Consider the following 14,790-nt stretch of genomic DNA (forward strand, 5'->3'; position numbering starts at 1 on the left):
AACTCAAAGCTGAGAAAGTGGTGATGCACAATCAGAGCTCCATTGTCAAATCCCACACCCCTTTTGTTGCTGCTGTTGCATTTATGTACCATTGCTATAACACAGTCCCACGTGTGGTTTGCAAACATTGTTAAAAAGACAAGCCAAGGTTCAAAACACGAAAACCAATGATAAACGCTTCAAACCAGCCCAAGGAATAGCATAGAAACAGGACCAACCCCACCCTGCAGCTCTCCAAGTCCTATCCTGGCTGCTGGGTGGTCTAGATGGCTTCTTGGTGTCTTTTGGCTTTGGGTGCATTTTGGCAACCTGCACCTACTTCAGTTGAAAAACGTGTACAGTTTCCAAACCCACAGGAGCACACGCATGCAAGCAAACAAGCTCCCCCCCCCATCCACTCCCGTCTGCCTGGCCCGCCATTTCCTCCCTCAACCGCCCCAAACAATGTTGTGAATAATTGATCGGATGAAACCCTCACAGCTCCTGGAAAGCTGGCACGGCGGCTTCCCTCCTGAGCGCAGCTACTCAGCTGGGCTTAAAATTCTTCAATAAGAATACGAGAGGTCCATCTGTTCCTTTTTTCCACGCAGCCCTCTGAAGTGACAGTCCTCACAAGCCCCGCTTCCTTTCCCCACCCACCATTCCCTTCCACAACAGGGGTATCCTCAGCTGGGTTTGAGCAGCACCCCACTCCACTCTATACCCAGGAACGCCCTTCCTCTAGAGTCAAGAGTGCCCCCCCCCCAGCCATCAGCTCTTGGTCCCTTAATCCACCTGCCCAGCTCAGAGTCTCTTCCAGCACTTTTCTTTCCCAGTTTTTAAAAATTTACCTCTTCATCATTCTCCTGTCTCTCACCAACTCCTACTCACTAACTCTCAATTTACCTTCTTGCTGTGATTCTTTAGGAATAATAATAATAATAATAATAATAATAATAATAATAATAATATACTAGCAAGATCTTAAAACAGTAAAATAAGCAAGCTTCGCTTTCTCCGCCAGATAGGCATTGCCCAGAGTGTTTGGCTGAAGGCTATTTGTGCACTGTGCTTTCAGTACGGATGGTACACCGAGAAGAAAGCTGGATTCTGTGACCTGGATAGATGATTGCAAGTTAAGCACATTTGCACATATTTGCTTAATTTTGCATAATTTTGCATCTGCTAAATCCTGAAGAGGAGAAAGGAGCTGAGCAGGCCATTAAAGAACCTCTCCCCAATTGCTAGGAATGCTACATAGACACACAGCATTTTCGATTTTACCCAGAGGCTTTCAAGCCTACCTCCTTGGTCTTGAGGACTAGATACTTGCCTTTCTTTTACATATGGACACTTGAGATTTTCAACTGGCAGAATTATGAGCCCAACGCCAGACTTTTTTCTTGTGAGGAGCAATTGCTGAATAATACTGAGCTCAAAGCATGCTGCTCAATCCGTACTCATGGGCATTTGTGCTCAAAGTTTACCCTACTGCCTTGCATAGCTTGTTTAGTGCAATTTCCACTGTTGCATTTCCTGGCTCATTTCTGTTACTACCATGAGGACTAGATGGCTGCTTTTAGTTTAAAATGCATTTGGGAGTTCTCGTGGTTTCCCCAGGTTTGCAAGTTCCTGAGTCCTGTTTCTTTCTCCCCCTCTTCAGGTTCTCAGCTGCTCTAAGCGGGAGGGGGCCATCTTTCTGCCTGCCACGCCACACGGGTGTAAACTTTTCAGCTGCATTGTTTTCACAGGAAGCATTCAGTGTAAATACAGCATGTGGGAGAGTTTGTCCTGGGCAGAGATGAAAAAGTCTCTGTGACAGGCATGGGTTATAAACTGCTTCCTTGGATTGATGTGAAATCAAAACATTTCTTTTCGGGAGAAGAAAATCATAGGGGATGTTTACTTAGCCTGGGATCTTTCGCAAGGCACTAAATGTAGAACTGAGGCTGGTGCAGAGTTCGTGGGGGTGGGGGCTAGGCTGCTTTGGTCCCAGGAATGCCTTTTCTGCATCAACTGCCCTTCAGACTTTGCACATACTACATGCTAAGACAGATTCTGCAGCAGGACAGAGAAGTAAAGAACATAATATCAGGCCAGTGGTCCATCTAATCCGGCATCCTGTTCTCACAGTGGCCCACCAGGTGCCCTTAAGAAGCTGACAAGCAGGACCTGAGTGCAAGAGCCCTCTCCTCCTGTGGTTTCCAGTATTCAGAGACAAACTGCCTCCAAGAGTGGAGACAGAACATTGCCACTGTGGCTAGCAGCAACCGACTGCCTTATCCTCCAGAAATTTGTCTAATCCCCTTTTAAGGCAGAGGGAGATATAATGTGTTGCCCTTCTTCATGTGTCAGGTAGAGGATGCCATAAGAGTTTTATTTTTATCTGTTTAAAAAAAGGGAAGGGGAGATGCCTGCAAATAGAAAACTAGTCCATCAGTGTTGAAAGTGCCCCTATTGGCCTCCCACTGTTAAAATGGCAGCACCAGCAGCTGTCTCACCAGACTGAGGATTGCAAAAAGCGAAAAGCAGGTTTTCCATGTGGGAAAAGGGCTAGAAAGCAGCTCCGCCCTTGGATTGTTAGCTCTTTGCATCACCATTCTGCTATTTCAACCGGTGGGAAAATTTGATCAAAGGAAGGAGCAGCGAGTTAAATTAGCTACAGTTGAAGTAAGCGCCCATGTATAACTGCATTTGTGTGTATCCTTGCCCACGTACCTCTGCGACTCCTCCCTCTGTTGCCTTCTTTGCTACTAAATTTTAGATAGTAAGCCCCTAGGGGGTTCGGTACTTAAATAAAAATTAGCAGATTTTAAAATTATTATTTCATAGAACCATAGACTTGGAAGGGACCACAAGGGCCATCTAGTCCAACCCCCTGCAATACAGGAATCTGTTGCCCAACACAGGGCTCGAACCCACAACCCTGAGATTAAAAGACTCGTCCTCTGCCAATTTCTAAGGTGCCCTGCACTTTGATGGCAGAGCTGTGAGGAGCTGGTCAAGATGCCTAAGCCTCAGAGAAGTGCCTTTTAAAAATCCCCTCATCTTTTGGAGCTGCAAAACATTTGCGGTTCTCCCTCCTCTGTTGAAGTCTCAGTGTTTCTTAAATACCAGTTGCTGAAAGTGGTAGGAGGGGAGAGTGGTGCTTGCGTGCTTCCTCTTGGGGCATGCGGTTGTGAGAACAGAGTGCAGGAGTAGATGGGCCACTGGCCTGATCCAGCTGCAGGGCTCTTCGATAGGCCAGGAGGTGAGCCATGTCTGTGGGATATTCCACATCCTCGCAGCAATATTTCTCCCCCACCCTACTGCCCACCATCCTTTTCCTTTAGATAAATATTTATAGAATCGTTTTGCCATCTCTACGTGTCTTTGGCTTCTTCCTTCTGGGATGACGGGACTGTCCCTCATCCCGAGGAAGTTGAGGAAGGGTGGAAACGGATGAAGGAGGGGCGGTGGACAGAGAGAGTTGGAGAGATGTCCGTTTGTGCTGAGGCCAGGAGGGGGCTTTCTTTCGGGGGGCCGCTGATAGGATCTGACACCTCGATGCCTCCAGCAGGCTGAGGAAGGCCTCTACTGTAGAAAAGATCTGTGCTGGACCTTGGTGTGTGTTGCAGAAGCGCTCTCTCTCCCTGTGCTGAATCATCAGTGGCCTGATGGCCTGCCTCGGAGGCTGCTGTCCAACCCTTTTTCCTTCAGCTACGTTCCCCAAGCCATCTTTTCTCCAAAGCATATGGGTGCACCCCTCCTCCCCGTTTAAAACAGTGCCCTCCCCTCTTGAGAGCTTTGGCTGATCTGTTTAGCAGAGCTGGTTTTGATGCTCCGTTCCACCCACCTTAACCTCATTTGATCCTCCAACTTAGGTGTAGCTGAGGGCAGGACTCTGCCCTGAGTTTAACAGGCCTTGGTTGAGCTTTCCGGATCAGGTGGGGCCAGGGAAGCACAGTGACGAAACAGCGACCTGGATTCCCCTGAGCCAGCATGACACAGGAGGGTGTGAGAGTGAGAGCGCACGTGTTTGTGTGCCACTGGAGCCTCGATGTATTGGGGTGTGTACATGGTGTGTGCTCTCCTGGGAGTACATGGGTGGGTGTGTCAATAGCACAGGTGCGTGTCTTTTTTGTTTTGCTATTATCTGGGAATCGCATATTTGTGGGTGAGAGGAACAAAGGGAGAAGGGCGATTCAGGTTTTTTGCATGGATTGCAGACCTCCCACCTTGAGCCAAGAGGCTTTTAGCAACTTGGATCTTGCTCCTTGCTGCTCAGGGGGGAAAAACATCTGATCACCTGCCTTTGCCTGAGCTCTGTCTGGCTTTGACCTCAAAGCCCATGAGAAATGTGGCAATTAAATGGGGTATGGACTGAACGCTGTACATAGGAAGACCCAGGCTATGCTGTCCTCTGCTCCCCAAAAAAGAGCAAAAAAGAGGATATGCCCAAAGCAACTGAACAACACCTAAAATGTGTTGCAGGGCCCATTCTAGGTCGTCGCCACCTGGGCCTCATCATAAATGGGCTGTTCATGATGCAGGATCTGCTAAGGCCTTTGGCATTCAGATCCCGAAGAGCTGTGGGTGCCGCTGTCTTGTTTCCCTCGCCTAGGAGGGCTCTATAGGGGGGATGGCATCCTCTCCTCCCTGGCCATGGTTTCCTGGGCGGTTTGTGGCCGATTTTGTTTCTCTTCTGCTGCTCTTGGCAGGAGAGCGTGCCCAGAGCTGTCAGCCGCTAATGTTAAGCAGCCACACGCTGGCTGTCGGGGGAAGAGAGAGAGTCTAAAGTTTCAGGCTGTTTGCGTTGGACTGTCAGGCTGGAGGATTAGGGGGATGTCACAATGGCTCCCGGGCACGTCGCTGGGGGTCTGATAGATCACAACCTCCTTCTGTGTTTCGGGGCCTCAAACCAGAGTCATTCATTTTTATCGGGATGGGGGGAGGGAGAATGCAAGAGACCCAGAAGCTTTTTTACAAGCAGCAAGGGAAATCTTGCTCTTTGGGAGCAAGTTGAAAGCATCCTTCTCGTCCTCCCCCCCCCCCCCATGAATCTGTTTTTGCAGCTGGGCAGAGCTAGGTACCGAGTGAGGGAAGAGCAGGTAAAATAGCGGGAGAGGAAGAGAGAAGGGGGGTTCTTCTGAGCAGTGAATAGAAACCCTGTCCAAAGGAGAATCTATTTTGGTTTCTCCAACCCACAGCTCACCAAGGGTCGGTTCCTGCAATGTGTCAGCAACCTCCTCCATGCTCAGCAACGAGCCTGTTGCGTGTGAGCCTTATTGCATTGCTGACTCCTGCTGTTAGGAGACGGACAGGCTGTCTTGCCGTGAGCCACCGTGCTGCAAAAGCTTCAGGCTCTGGGGCAATCGCTGTGCCAAGCACATGACTCAAACGGCTGCCTGGACCCTTCCTGAGAGAGGCACTGACACAAGTGAGGGGTGTGGACCTAGGTCTCTGTCTCTTCATCTCACCCCAACATCTGGGGAGGGAAGGCTGCATCCTTAAGCTGCTGTGGGGTGGAGTGTCTCGTCCTTTTCTAAAGCCACACCGCTGCTGTAGCAGTTGTGGGAAGCTCATGCTATCGGTTTGATAGCCAGTGGACTATAAATTCTCCCCTCCTGTGCTCCCTTCTGAAAGTGTTGCAAACCAAAACTGTCTTAGGCATGAGGATGCAACCTCAATGATGTAAAGATAAAAAGGCAGCTGTGTTGATCCATAAGAGAAAAAACGACAACAACTCCAGTTTCTATTGTTAGGCAATACCTTTATGAGGACCAACCAAAGTGTCACAAAATGGGGAGCAAACCCTTCCTCAGGCTCAGGTGTTACACAGAACAGGGAGTGCCTGAGATGGGGGGGGGGACTTTTAAACGTACACTATTTGGGCTGGATGTTGTAACCGCTGGATGGGCTTGGGTTCAGTTTTAAGATGGTGATTGGAGCCTGACCAGAGTAAGTCTCTGCTGAGATGCCAGCAATATTAGTTCCAGTTACAGATAGGTAGCCGTGTTGGTCTGCCAAAGTCAAAATAAAAAAATTCCTTCCAGTAGCACCTTAAAGACCAACTAAGTTAGTTCTTGGTATGAGCTTTCGTGTGCATGTGTGTATCTGAAGAAGTGTGCATGCACACGAAAGCTCATACCAAGAACTAACTTAGTTGGTCTTTAAGGTGCTACTGGCAGCAATATTAGGTTATGGTGAGGTTTCTGGCTGCTCCCCATTTTTTGAAAACGTAAAGCGCAGCTGTTTTACCCAAATCTGCCTCATACCTTGAGTGAAACCTAGGGATTCCTCATCAGCAAGAGAAGAGAAACCCAAAACAAAACGAACAAGGCAGACCATATTAGCAAACCCAGAAATGTGTCTAATTAAAGCTTTTGAATTTTATGGGACTCATAGACTGTGGAAGTAGGACTCACCCAAGACTAACCCGAGAGCCTTAGTTGAGCGGGGGATTGTGAGTGTGGCTTCCTCATGCCCAGAGCTCATGCTCTAACCACCTTGCCACACAGCTGCTCAAGCAAATGCTCCAGGAATCTGCTCAACTCACTGTGGGAATGTGGAAAGGTGGTCAGTGTGGTGTAACAGGCAGAGTGTTAGACCAGGAAGATACGAGTTCAAATCACTGCTAAATCAGCCATAAAGCTCACTGAGTGGCACCGGGCCCATCATGATCTCCACCGCTAGCCTACCTCACAGGGTCATTGTGACAGTGAAAGGGAGGGAGCCCCTGAGCTCCTTACAGGAAGCACAGAATGTAAATAATGAAGAAACTGCTAATTTGCTTGTGTGGATTTGCTTTGGGATGATGCCAATTGTGATTTAGTCCACTTGTTTATTCTTCTTTCGGTTATTTGAACGGTATTCAAACTTGCTTTGGATGCATTGGAGACTACCCCACCCTCTAACTGTCTCGCTTTCTCTCTCTCTTTTTGTTTCTTCCCTCCAGCTGAAAGAACTATATGCACTGACAGAACCTCAGGTAACCCCAAGATGGCTGCCAAGCGCAAAGGTGGCTTGAAGCTGAACGCGATCTGTGCTAAGCTCAGCCGCCAGGTCGTTGTTGACCACAAGGGACCCGAGCGGGCGCATGCCGAAAAGCCTCCCCTGGGTCGGGAGAGCGCTGGTGGGGGCACCCTCACCACCGCAAAGGATATCGCCCGGCCTGGGGCCAAGGAACTGGGCCCAGAGTTCCCCGAAGGGGTCGGCCGTGTGCAGAAGATTGAGGAGGACAAGCGAAGGGAAGTGATTGAAAAGTGGGTCAACGGGGAGTACAGCGAAGACTCCTTGCTGGGGCGCATCGAGAGCAAGGAACCCAGGGGCTCCGAGGGCGCTGAGGTGCCCCCCGAAGGCGTGTATATGGTACAGCCCAAGGGGTGCAGTGATGAAGAGGACAACGTGGATGAGGCCGAGCCCCTGAGGGGACCCCAAGATGGGAGCAGCTTCCTGGATGAACGGGATTCGGATGGGCCTCCCTCGAAGGACGAAAGCTTCCGGGGTCCCAGCAGTGAGGTGGTCTCCAAGCTAGGTGGAGCAGCTGCCTCAGGTAAGGCTGCCTAGGCTGGCATCTCTGTTAGGCTCTTTCTTGGGCACTGAAAAACCGGTACATTTGCTGGATGGATCCGGGGTCTGTTTGATCATCCTAACAAATTTCTACCCAGCTGTTACTGGGTTGGTGGCTCTTTTTGGGGGGGGGGGAGAGCATTTCCTGTTGCGTGCAGCTTGGCTTACTTACACGACTTGCCTACAGGTATTGCTCTGTAAGTCCCTCTTGCAGATCATCTGCTCCCTGCACACAGCATTCTGTATTCTGGACTCCGGTGGGTGGGATGGCGTGAGGGGCTGACCTAGGTAGCTTTTTATCCCCTTCGACAATGAGCAGCATATTCCCTGTGTCAAAGGATGCCTAGGCAGCCCCTGAACCCCACATTGTGGGCTAGCCCCAACACTCCATTTAAAAGCAAAATGCAATTAGTTCTATTTTAAAAAGGGATTTTGAAATGTGACTAATCTATTGTAGTAGCCACTTAAAACAATCAATGGTACCTTGAACATTTATAATAAATGAGGACAATCCCCATATATATATATATAAATATATATATATGCTTATTAATATATATAATTTAGTAGGCTAAAATAACAAGAAGTGTTATTTCAACTTATGTAAAATATTAATTGCAGCTACTCAATTTTACAGTGCAACTCCATATATGCCCACTTGAAATTAAGCCCCGCCGAGTGCTAACTGTCCCTAGTCCCAAGTAAGTGAGCGCAAGATTGGACCTAAGCATCTAATGGCATACATTTTAAAAAGTATAAAATGGTGAGTTAAATGAAACTCCATCGATAACAACATACAACTGCAGCTTCAGCACCATCGCCAGAACTCCTGAAGAAAATCAGAATACATTCCCTTCCTTCTTTCTGCTTTATTGTCTGTGCGTGCGCTTGCAGATGTGTTCAACCAGCTTCGCAGAACATTGTTACGGCACATACCATGAAAAGAGTGCTGGCTTAGTGCTTGTGCTCATGTGTGCTTGCACAAGTGTGTGTCAGAGTTGGGCCCTTGACCCCTCTGACACAGCTGCCAGGCCCTCCGTCTCCCCCTTCCAGCCCCCCCCCCAATTGCTTCCCCTCTTCCCTCGAAGGGGAGAGAAAGGAATGAAGACAGGGACATGGAACACAGAGCTCAGCTGAGCGGGGAGATGTGCTGGCAGAACAGAGAAGCGGCTTCTTTCCCTCGGCCTTCCCCTCTAGAGGAATTTTGGCCACCACTGGCTCAGCGACAAAACAGCAGCAGCTCCTTCTGTGACACCTCTGCCTGCCACCGCTCAAGCCTGCCTGGCGGACACATTAGCATGAACGAGACTTCTCTCTTTTCCCAGCTCTTCCTACCCTGGGAGCTGTTCTACGGCGAGTTTAATTTCCCTTCCTTTTTTAAAATTGTTGCCTTCCTTGTTGTTTTTATTTATCTACCTTATGCATGTGCTTTTTTTCCAAACTCTTCCCGGGACAAAATACCTTCCCAAGGCGGTTTTCAATATTACTATTGCTGTTGTTACTATTATTACCGCTTAACATCGCTTGCTTACATCTCCGGGGAATGTGTGCTTTTGGCTATTATGTATGGAATGAGGGGGAAGGAGGGGAGTTACGTTATGGTTTGCAATTCCATAAAATCCATAAACAAATCTTAAACCATCATAATCATTGTCAGTTTGTTACCTGCCCTTCCCCACTAGGTCACGGGCCAGGTTTTAACGATTTAAGCATTAAAGATAGTTTAAAACAAATTATTATTGTAGCAATAGTGTGTGTCTTGAAAATACATAAGTGGTACCTTGGTTAAAGAACAGCCCTGTTTACAAACTATTCGGTTTATGAACTCCGCAAAACCGGAAGTAGTGTCCCGGTTTGCAAACTTTACCTTGGTCTACAAATGAAAATCGAACGGTGGAAAGGCACCAGCAGTGGGAGGCCTCATTAGGGAAAGCGCTTCTCAGTTTAAGAATGGTTTCAGTTTAAGAACGGACTTCTGGAACGGATTAAGTTCATAAACCAAGGTACGACTCTATATATTTCAGGTGTCAAGAGGTATGTCCTCAGTGTACGGTGGAAATTATATAATGAAGGTGCAAGGCACAGCTCTGTACAGAGGGAGTTCTACAAGCTAGGAACTTCCTCGGAGAATGCCTTTTTTTCCTCTGAGGCCATCCCACCCCAAACCCCAAACTTTTTAGGACGGTGGGACTACCAAAAAGTCCCCCTCTGCTGATCTTAATGCAATAATTGGCCATTGTTCTGCTAGGGGGTTATTCGTTTTCGCTCTTTCTTTCAGCCTGCGTGCATTCTCTCTCCCCAGCCCCACCTTCCTTGACTTTCTTTAGTCTACTTTTTCGTTAAGAAAGCAAGAATTTATTGCTTTGGGGGGAAGCGGGGGGGGGGGGAGAAAAACCTCTCTGCAGACCTCACCCATAGGAGGGAAAGTTCCACTCGCTTCCTGGAGAGCTGGCAAAATGCGCCATTATTCAAACTCTGGTGGTTGTTATCTGAACTCACTATGCTCTCTGCCCAGTCTTTGCAATCTAGATAAAGTGGAAAAGGTAAAAGGACGCAGTTTAACAAGAGGGAGAGGTTTTTGTGTGTGCAAAAGTACCTTAACCGGCAACTGTGAGGAGATGGGGTTGTGTCTGCCTAAGTCTTACTCAGAGCAGACCCAACTGAAATTAATTACATTATTTTATTTATTTTTAAGATTTCTTACCCATCTTTCACCGTAAGGTCCTGGGGGCAGGTTCTAACAATATAATATGTGGTTTATATATACATATATAAAAATGCAGATGAAATAGTTACAACTATAAAAGCAAGCCAAACTCTTCCAGCCAGAGCAGAACAGTATAAATTCAGCAAAACAGAATATCTTAACAGTGTAAAGAGGGGTGTCTTCAGCTGTGCAGGAGAGGCTGAGTACACACCATACATTTAAAGTATATGTCTTTCTCTAAAGAATCCTGGGAACTGTAGTTGGTTTAAGATGTCGGGAATTGCAGCTCTGTGGGAGGAGGGTGAACTACAGCTCCCAAGATCCTTTGGGAGAAGTCGTGTGCTTTAAATGTAGGAAGTGTATGCAGCCCAAGATGCCTGACGTTTTTTCATGGGGAGGGAGTTCCACAGTTTAGGGACTGCTCTGCCACAAAGAAAGCCCTCCACCTCCCAGCCCCCCAACCACCCCCAATTTTGAGGAACTGCCAAGAGGGACCCCTTTTCCAGCCTTAACAGTAGAGAGGGTCTGTAGGGATAGAGGCGGTCTTTCATATAGGGCTGGAAAGGGAACAATTGTTGGTGAATGTGTGCAAAGCAAGGGGAGCAAAAAAAAGAAATTTAAGATTTCGTTATGACCATCAGATGGACCAGACTGACTGCAGATTACCCAGTCCAGCCTGGCTGGGCCCCACAGAATTATGGGTGCTGTTGTAGGCCAGTTCCATACAATCCAATTAAACCCAGTGCAAGAAGTGACTTTAAACATCACCACAACTGCACAGAGCCACAGATTCCCACCACCCCTCCAGCAGAGAGCACAGTGTTTGAACCAGGACACAATGAGGGCCAGAGAGGTTTATGGAGAACTTAAAACAGTCGTGATATAGGTGCTTTTGTTCTGGGAAGATTCTGAAATTGAGGCAGAGGTGGCTGGCAGGAAGGCAGAGACTAAATATGGGGCTCCAAACCCCACCACCACCCCATCGCTGGCAAAAAGATAAGAGGTGACCATTTATAGGGAGCTATGGGAAAGCTTTCCAAAAGAAGTGGATGTGTAAAAAAGCTAGCTTCGAGCACAGGGAGATTCAATATTGAGTTACCAGAAGTCCTGCAACCCCCCAAAAAGAAATAGAGAATATGAGAGAGAGAGAGAGAGAGAGAGAGAGAGAGAGAGAGAAGGGCATCTTCAAATGAAGTCTAAACTCCCATTCAGGTTTAATAACTTTGCTCGACACTTTGCCCTCTTTCCCACATCTCGACAAGCCCCCCTGATCTCGCCAATCCATCAACGTTTCTCCCTTTTGTGTATGTGGGCCCCAGCTTCCCCACCCCCACCCCACGCTCCCCCTTAATAACGCAACCGAAACTCATCTCTGTTCATCTGTCCCTTCCCTCTTCTCCAGCCTTCGCGAGTTCAGTGGCAACGCGCATAATTATGCATATAAGATATAAACAGAGCTGTTTAATTATCCTTCGCCACATCAGTGACAGAGTAATTAACAAACATTGCAAGATCAATGAGGAAAAGTGTGACCTTCAGTTTCCTTTGATAGGAAAAGCCCTTGTCTGTCGCCAGCACAAGGTGATTGAGCCCGGACTCGGTGCTTAAGTTTGTTTTAATTTCCCCCCGCCGCCCCTCCCCAGTCCAGCTCCTTTGGTTGCCTTTCCTGTTTGCAGAGGCACCCCAAAAAATATACAGTTATGGGGAACGGGGAATACTTATGGGAACGCATAGCTGAGCCTCCCAGCCCACAGGGAGTTAAACGGCACCATCTGGCAGGGTTATTTCCCACCACATGGCACCTTTTCCAAAGCCTGGATTGACAAAGGTTCCCACCCAGATTGTGTGCCACCTTCTAGGTGAGCAAGCAGGGAGGGAAATTCACTGCAGATCAGCTGATCGACAGCACTCAGCCGTGAGAGCCGAATATGGATCCTTCGTATGCAGAGGCGCTGAGTACCAGGCACCAGGGGACACATAGCAGCAGGTGGCTTCCGCCGCAGATCTCCTTGGCGGTGAGGGCGTCTGCAGCAAGCAGGCTGCTGGATCCGACAGACCTTTGGCCTGACCTGGCAAAGTCCACCCGCTGTTTTGACAATAGCAGCAGGCAATGCTGTGCAAAGCGGCTGCACGAATCCTCACTCCCAGTTTGGCCGGTGTTTCTGTGTGCAGTTTTGTTCCTTGTTTTGCTTCCACCCTGCTCACCTTCCACGTTACTCAGAGCAGCTGGCGCATGGTTTCCATGGGGCCTCCCATCTAGGCAGCATTCAGGGCTGAGCCGATTTTGCTTCAGCATCTTGCAGCTTCAAACCCCCAATTCTGGAGAGGAAGATATGCACAGCTTTCCATACCCTAGTTTTAAGTAGCTACTCGAGGGGCAGCTGGCATGGTGCATCCCAGATGTTTGCAACCCAGGAAGCTGCCTTAGACTGAGTCAGGCCATTGGTCCATCTAGCTAAATATTGTCTACCCTGGCTGACAGTGGCTCTCTGAGATTTCAGACGTGGCCCTTCTTGGAGATGCCAGGGATTGAACCCAGGACCTTCTGCATGCAAAGGAGGTGCCTCCCCCATGTGGTTGTTGGATTGCAACTCCAATCAGCCCCAGCCACCATGGCAAGTGGTCAGGCACAGTGCTTGGTAGGACCGGAGGATGCTAGCTGATACTGACCTATGGTTCACCTAGCTCAGCAATTCTCTAGGAATGGATGAATCTGTGTATTTTGTTATCTCCCAGTGTCTTTTTTTCCTTTCTTTTCCAAATCGTAAATTCAGTTCACCTTTCCTCAGTGATTGGCTTTCTTTTTCTTTTTACAAAAAAATCCTCATGAAAATTCGCCAGCGTTTTAGTATGGATTTCTACTGAACACACTTTTGTATGCAGTTTTGCAAGCCATTTCCCCCAGTATAATGCATTTTTGTATGGGGTTTTCAGTAACAGATGCATCTTTATGCACACCTTTCCCTAGCATGTGCATCTTTGTGCCCATTATTAAGTTGGAGAAAGGCATTGCAAAATTCAGAGAAATGCAAAATTTGAAGAATAGCTGGGTTTCTCTTTGTGTTTGGTTCAAGAAGTACGGGTTTAGGTAGCTTCTCATTCAGATGCAAACAAAGTTGAATTCCTCGCCCATCTCTAGTCTACACTGGCTGGCAGCAGCTCTTCAGAAAAATTAGGGAGAGAATAGCATCCCTGAACACTCTCTTTGTATGTAATTGTAAGAGAGAAACTATGAAACTGATGTGCACAGTTGAAACTTGTGTCTGGCGTTCTGCAAGTAGATAAAAGCAGAGGTTTGTTTCCATAGATTGTTGAAACATTATTTCTCTTGTTGCTGTTGTGAGCTACCTTTAAAGTTTCCCTTGGTTATGGAGAAGTTACATACAACTATTAAATCATACCAGACATTTGGTTGGAACTTTTAGGCTCCACGGTGAGCTACCCCCAACTGTTTACGCAACACAAAAAAAGTCTCCCTTGGACACAGAAAGCAGGATCATAAAGAAAGAGTTGCCAATTTATTTATTGAGAGCATTTGGACCCCCCTTCTTTAGCTAAAAAGGTTTCTGGAGTGGCTAACTTACATTCAATTAAAATAAGACCGTCCTCTGCCCACACAGGCTTACAATCTAAGACAAGCATAACACACAAGGGGAAAGTGGCAAGGAGGGAAGAGGGGGCGGGGAAACAAATTCAGGGACCAATTCTTAAACAGTTGTCTCTTAAACAGTTGTTCTTATAATGGTCAGCTTACATCAATCAGGTGTAGGAGGATCTTCTGGCAAAGCTCATGGAATGAGCTCTGCTTCCCATCTCTTCTGCTGGTGGAATGGGTCAGATGCTGGTAAAATATATGTTTAGAGCATCTTCCTTCTCTGTTTTGACTCCACACCTACCTGGAGGCCCCTTCAGGCACATTCATGATGGTTCGTACTCACGATGCCTTCAATGCTCCATTGTGCCTGCAAAGTTTTGGAGGCGTTCACACTGTTTTGGCACATAGGCTATAACTTCCTGCTGAAATCTCGTCACTTTTCATACCAGATATGCTCGGTGGTGATGTCCTGCTTTTGTTACACCATAGCTCCCTCTGGACAGCTATAACGCAGTAGCACTGAAGAGTCATGCACTAAGATAGTGTCAAGAACAGGTTGCAGGACACATCCTCAAATAAAACACCAGCCGTGTGTATGTGTGTGTGTGTGTGTGTGTGTGTGTGATCGTGATCTATAGTTTCCTGAGAAGCCTCTCATCCCATCTGCATACACAGGCTTGCCTTGTCCTCTGTCTCTCACTGCCCAACCTTTGTGCAGATTTCATCACTCTGCTTTTTCGTGGTTTATCCAGATTCTATATATTGCATTATTTGTGGAGCATGTTGTTGTTCCTTTCTAGTTTTTGAACGGTTTTTAAATGGATGTGAATGGATGCAGAATAGAAATGTTCTAAAACATCTTTGCACAAGGCAGGGTTCTTCCCTTCCCCAGCCTTCCCTCTCTTTTCTTTTCCACAACAAGGGAACTCTTTCAGAAGCCCTGGGTGCGATTGGTAGC

General features: G+C 47.6%; 1 protein-coding gene across 12 annotated transcripts in view; it reads left to right on the forward strand.

Annotated features, from left to right (window-relative positions):
- The window catches only part of CASZ1 (castor zinc finger 1), a 443,166-nt gene that overhangs the window by 368,591 nt on the left and 59,785 nt on the right, over positions 1–14,790 (forward strand). For all 12 annotated transcript variants that reach the window (XM_083512761.1, XM_083512760.1, XM_083512759.1 and 9 more), the window contains one exon: positions 6,917–7,513. In XM_083512761.1, the coding sequence (XP_083368887.1) occupies positions 6,917–7,513 (597 nt within the window). The remainder of the gene's footprint in view (positions 1–6,916; positions 7,514–14,790) is intronic.

This window comes from Podarcis liolepis, assembly GCF_965112155.1.
Source record: "Podarcis liolepis genome assembly, chromosome: 7".
NCBI classification, from domain to species: Eukaryota; Metazoa; Chordata; class Lepidosauria; order Squamata; family Lacertidae; genus Podarcis; species Podarcis liolepis.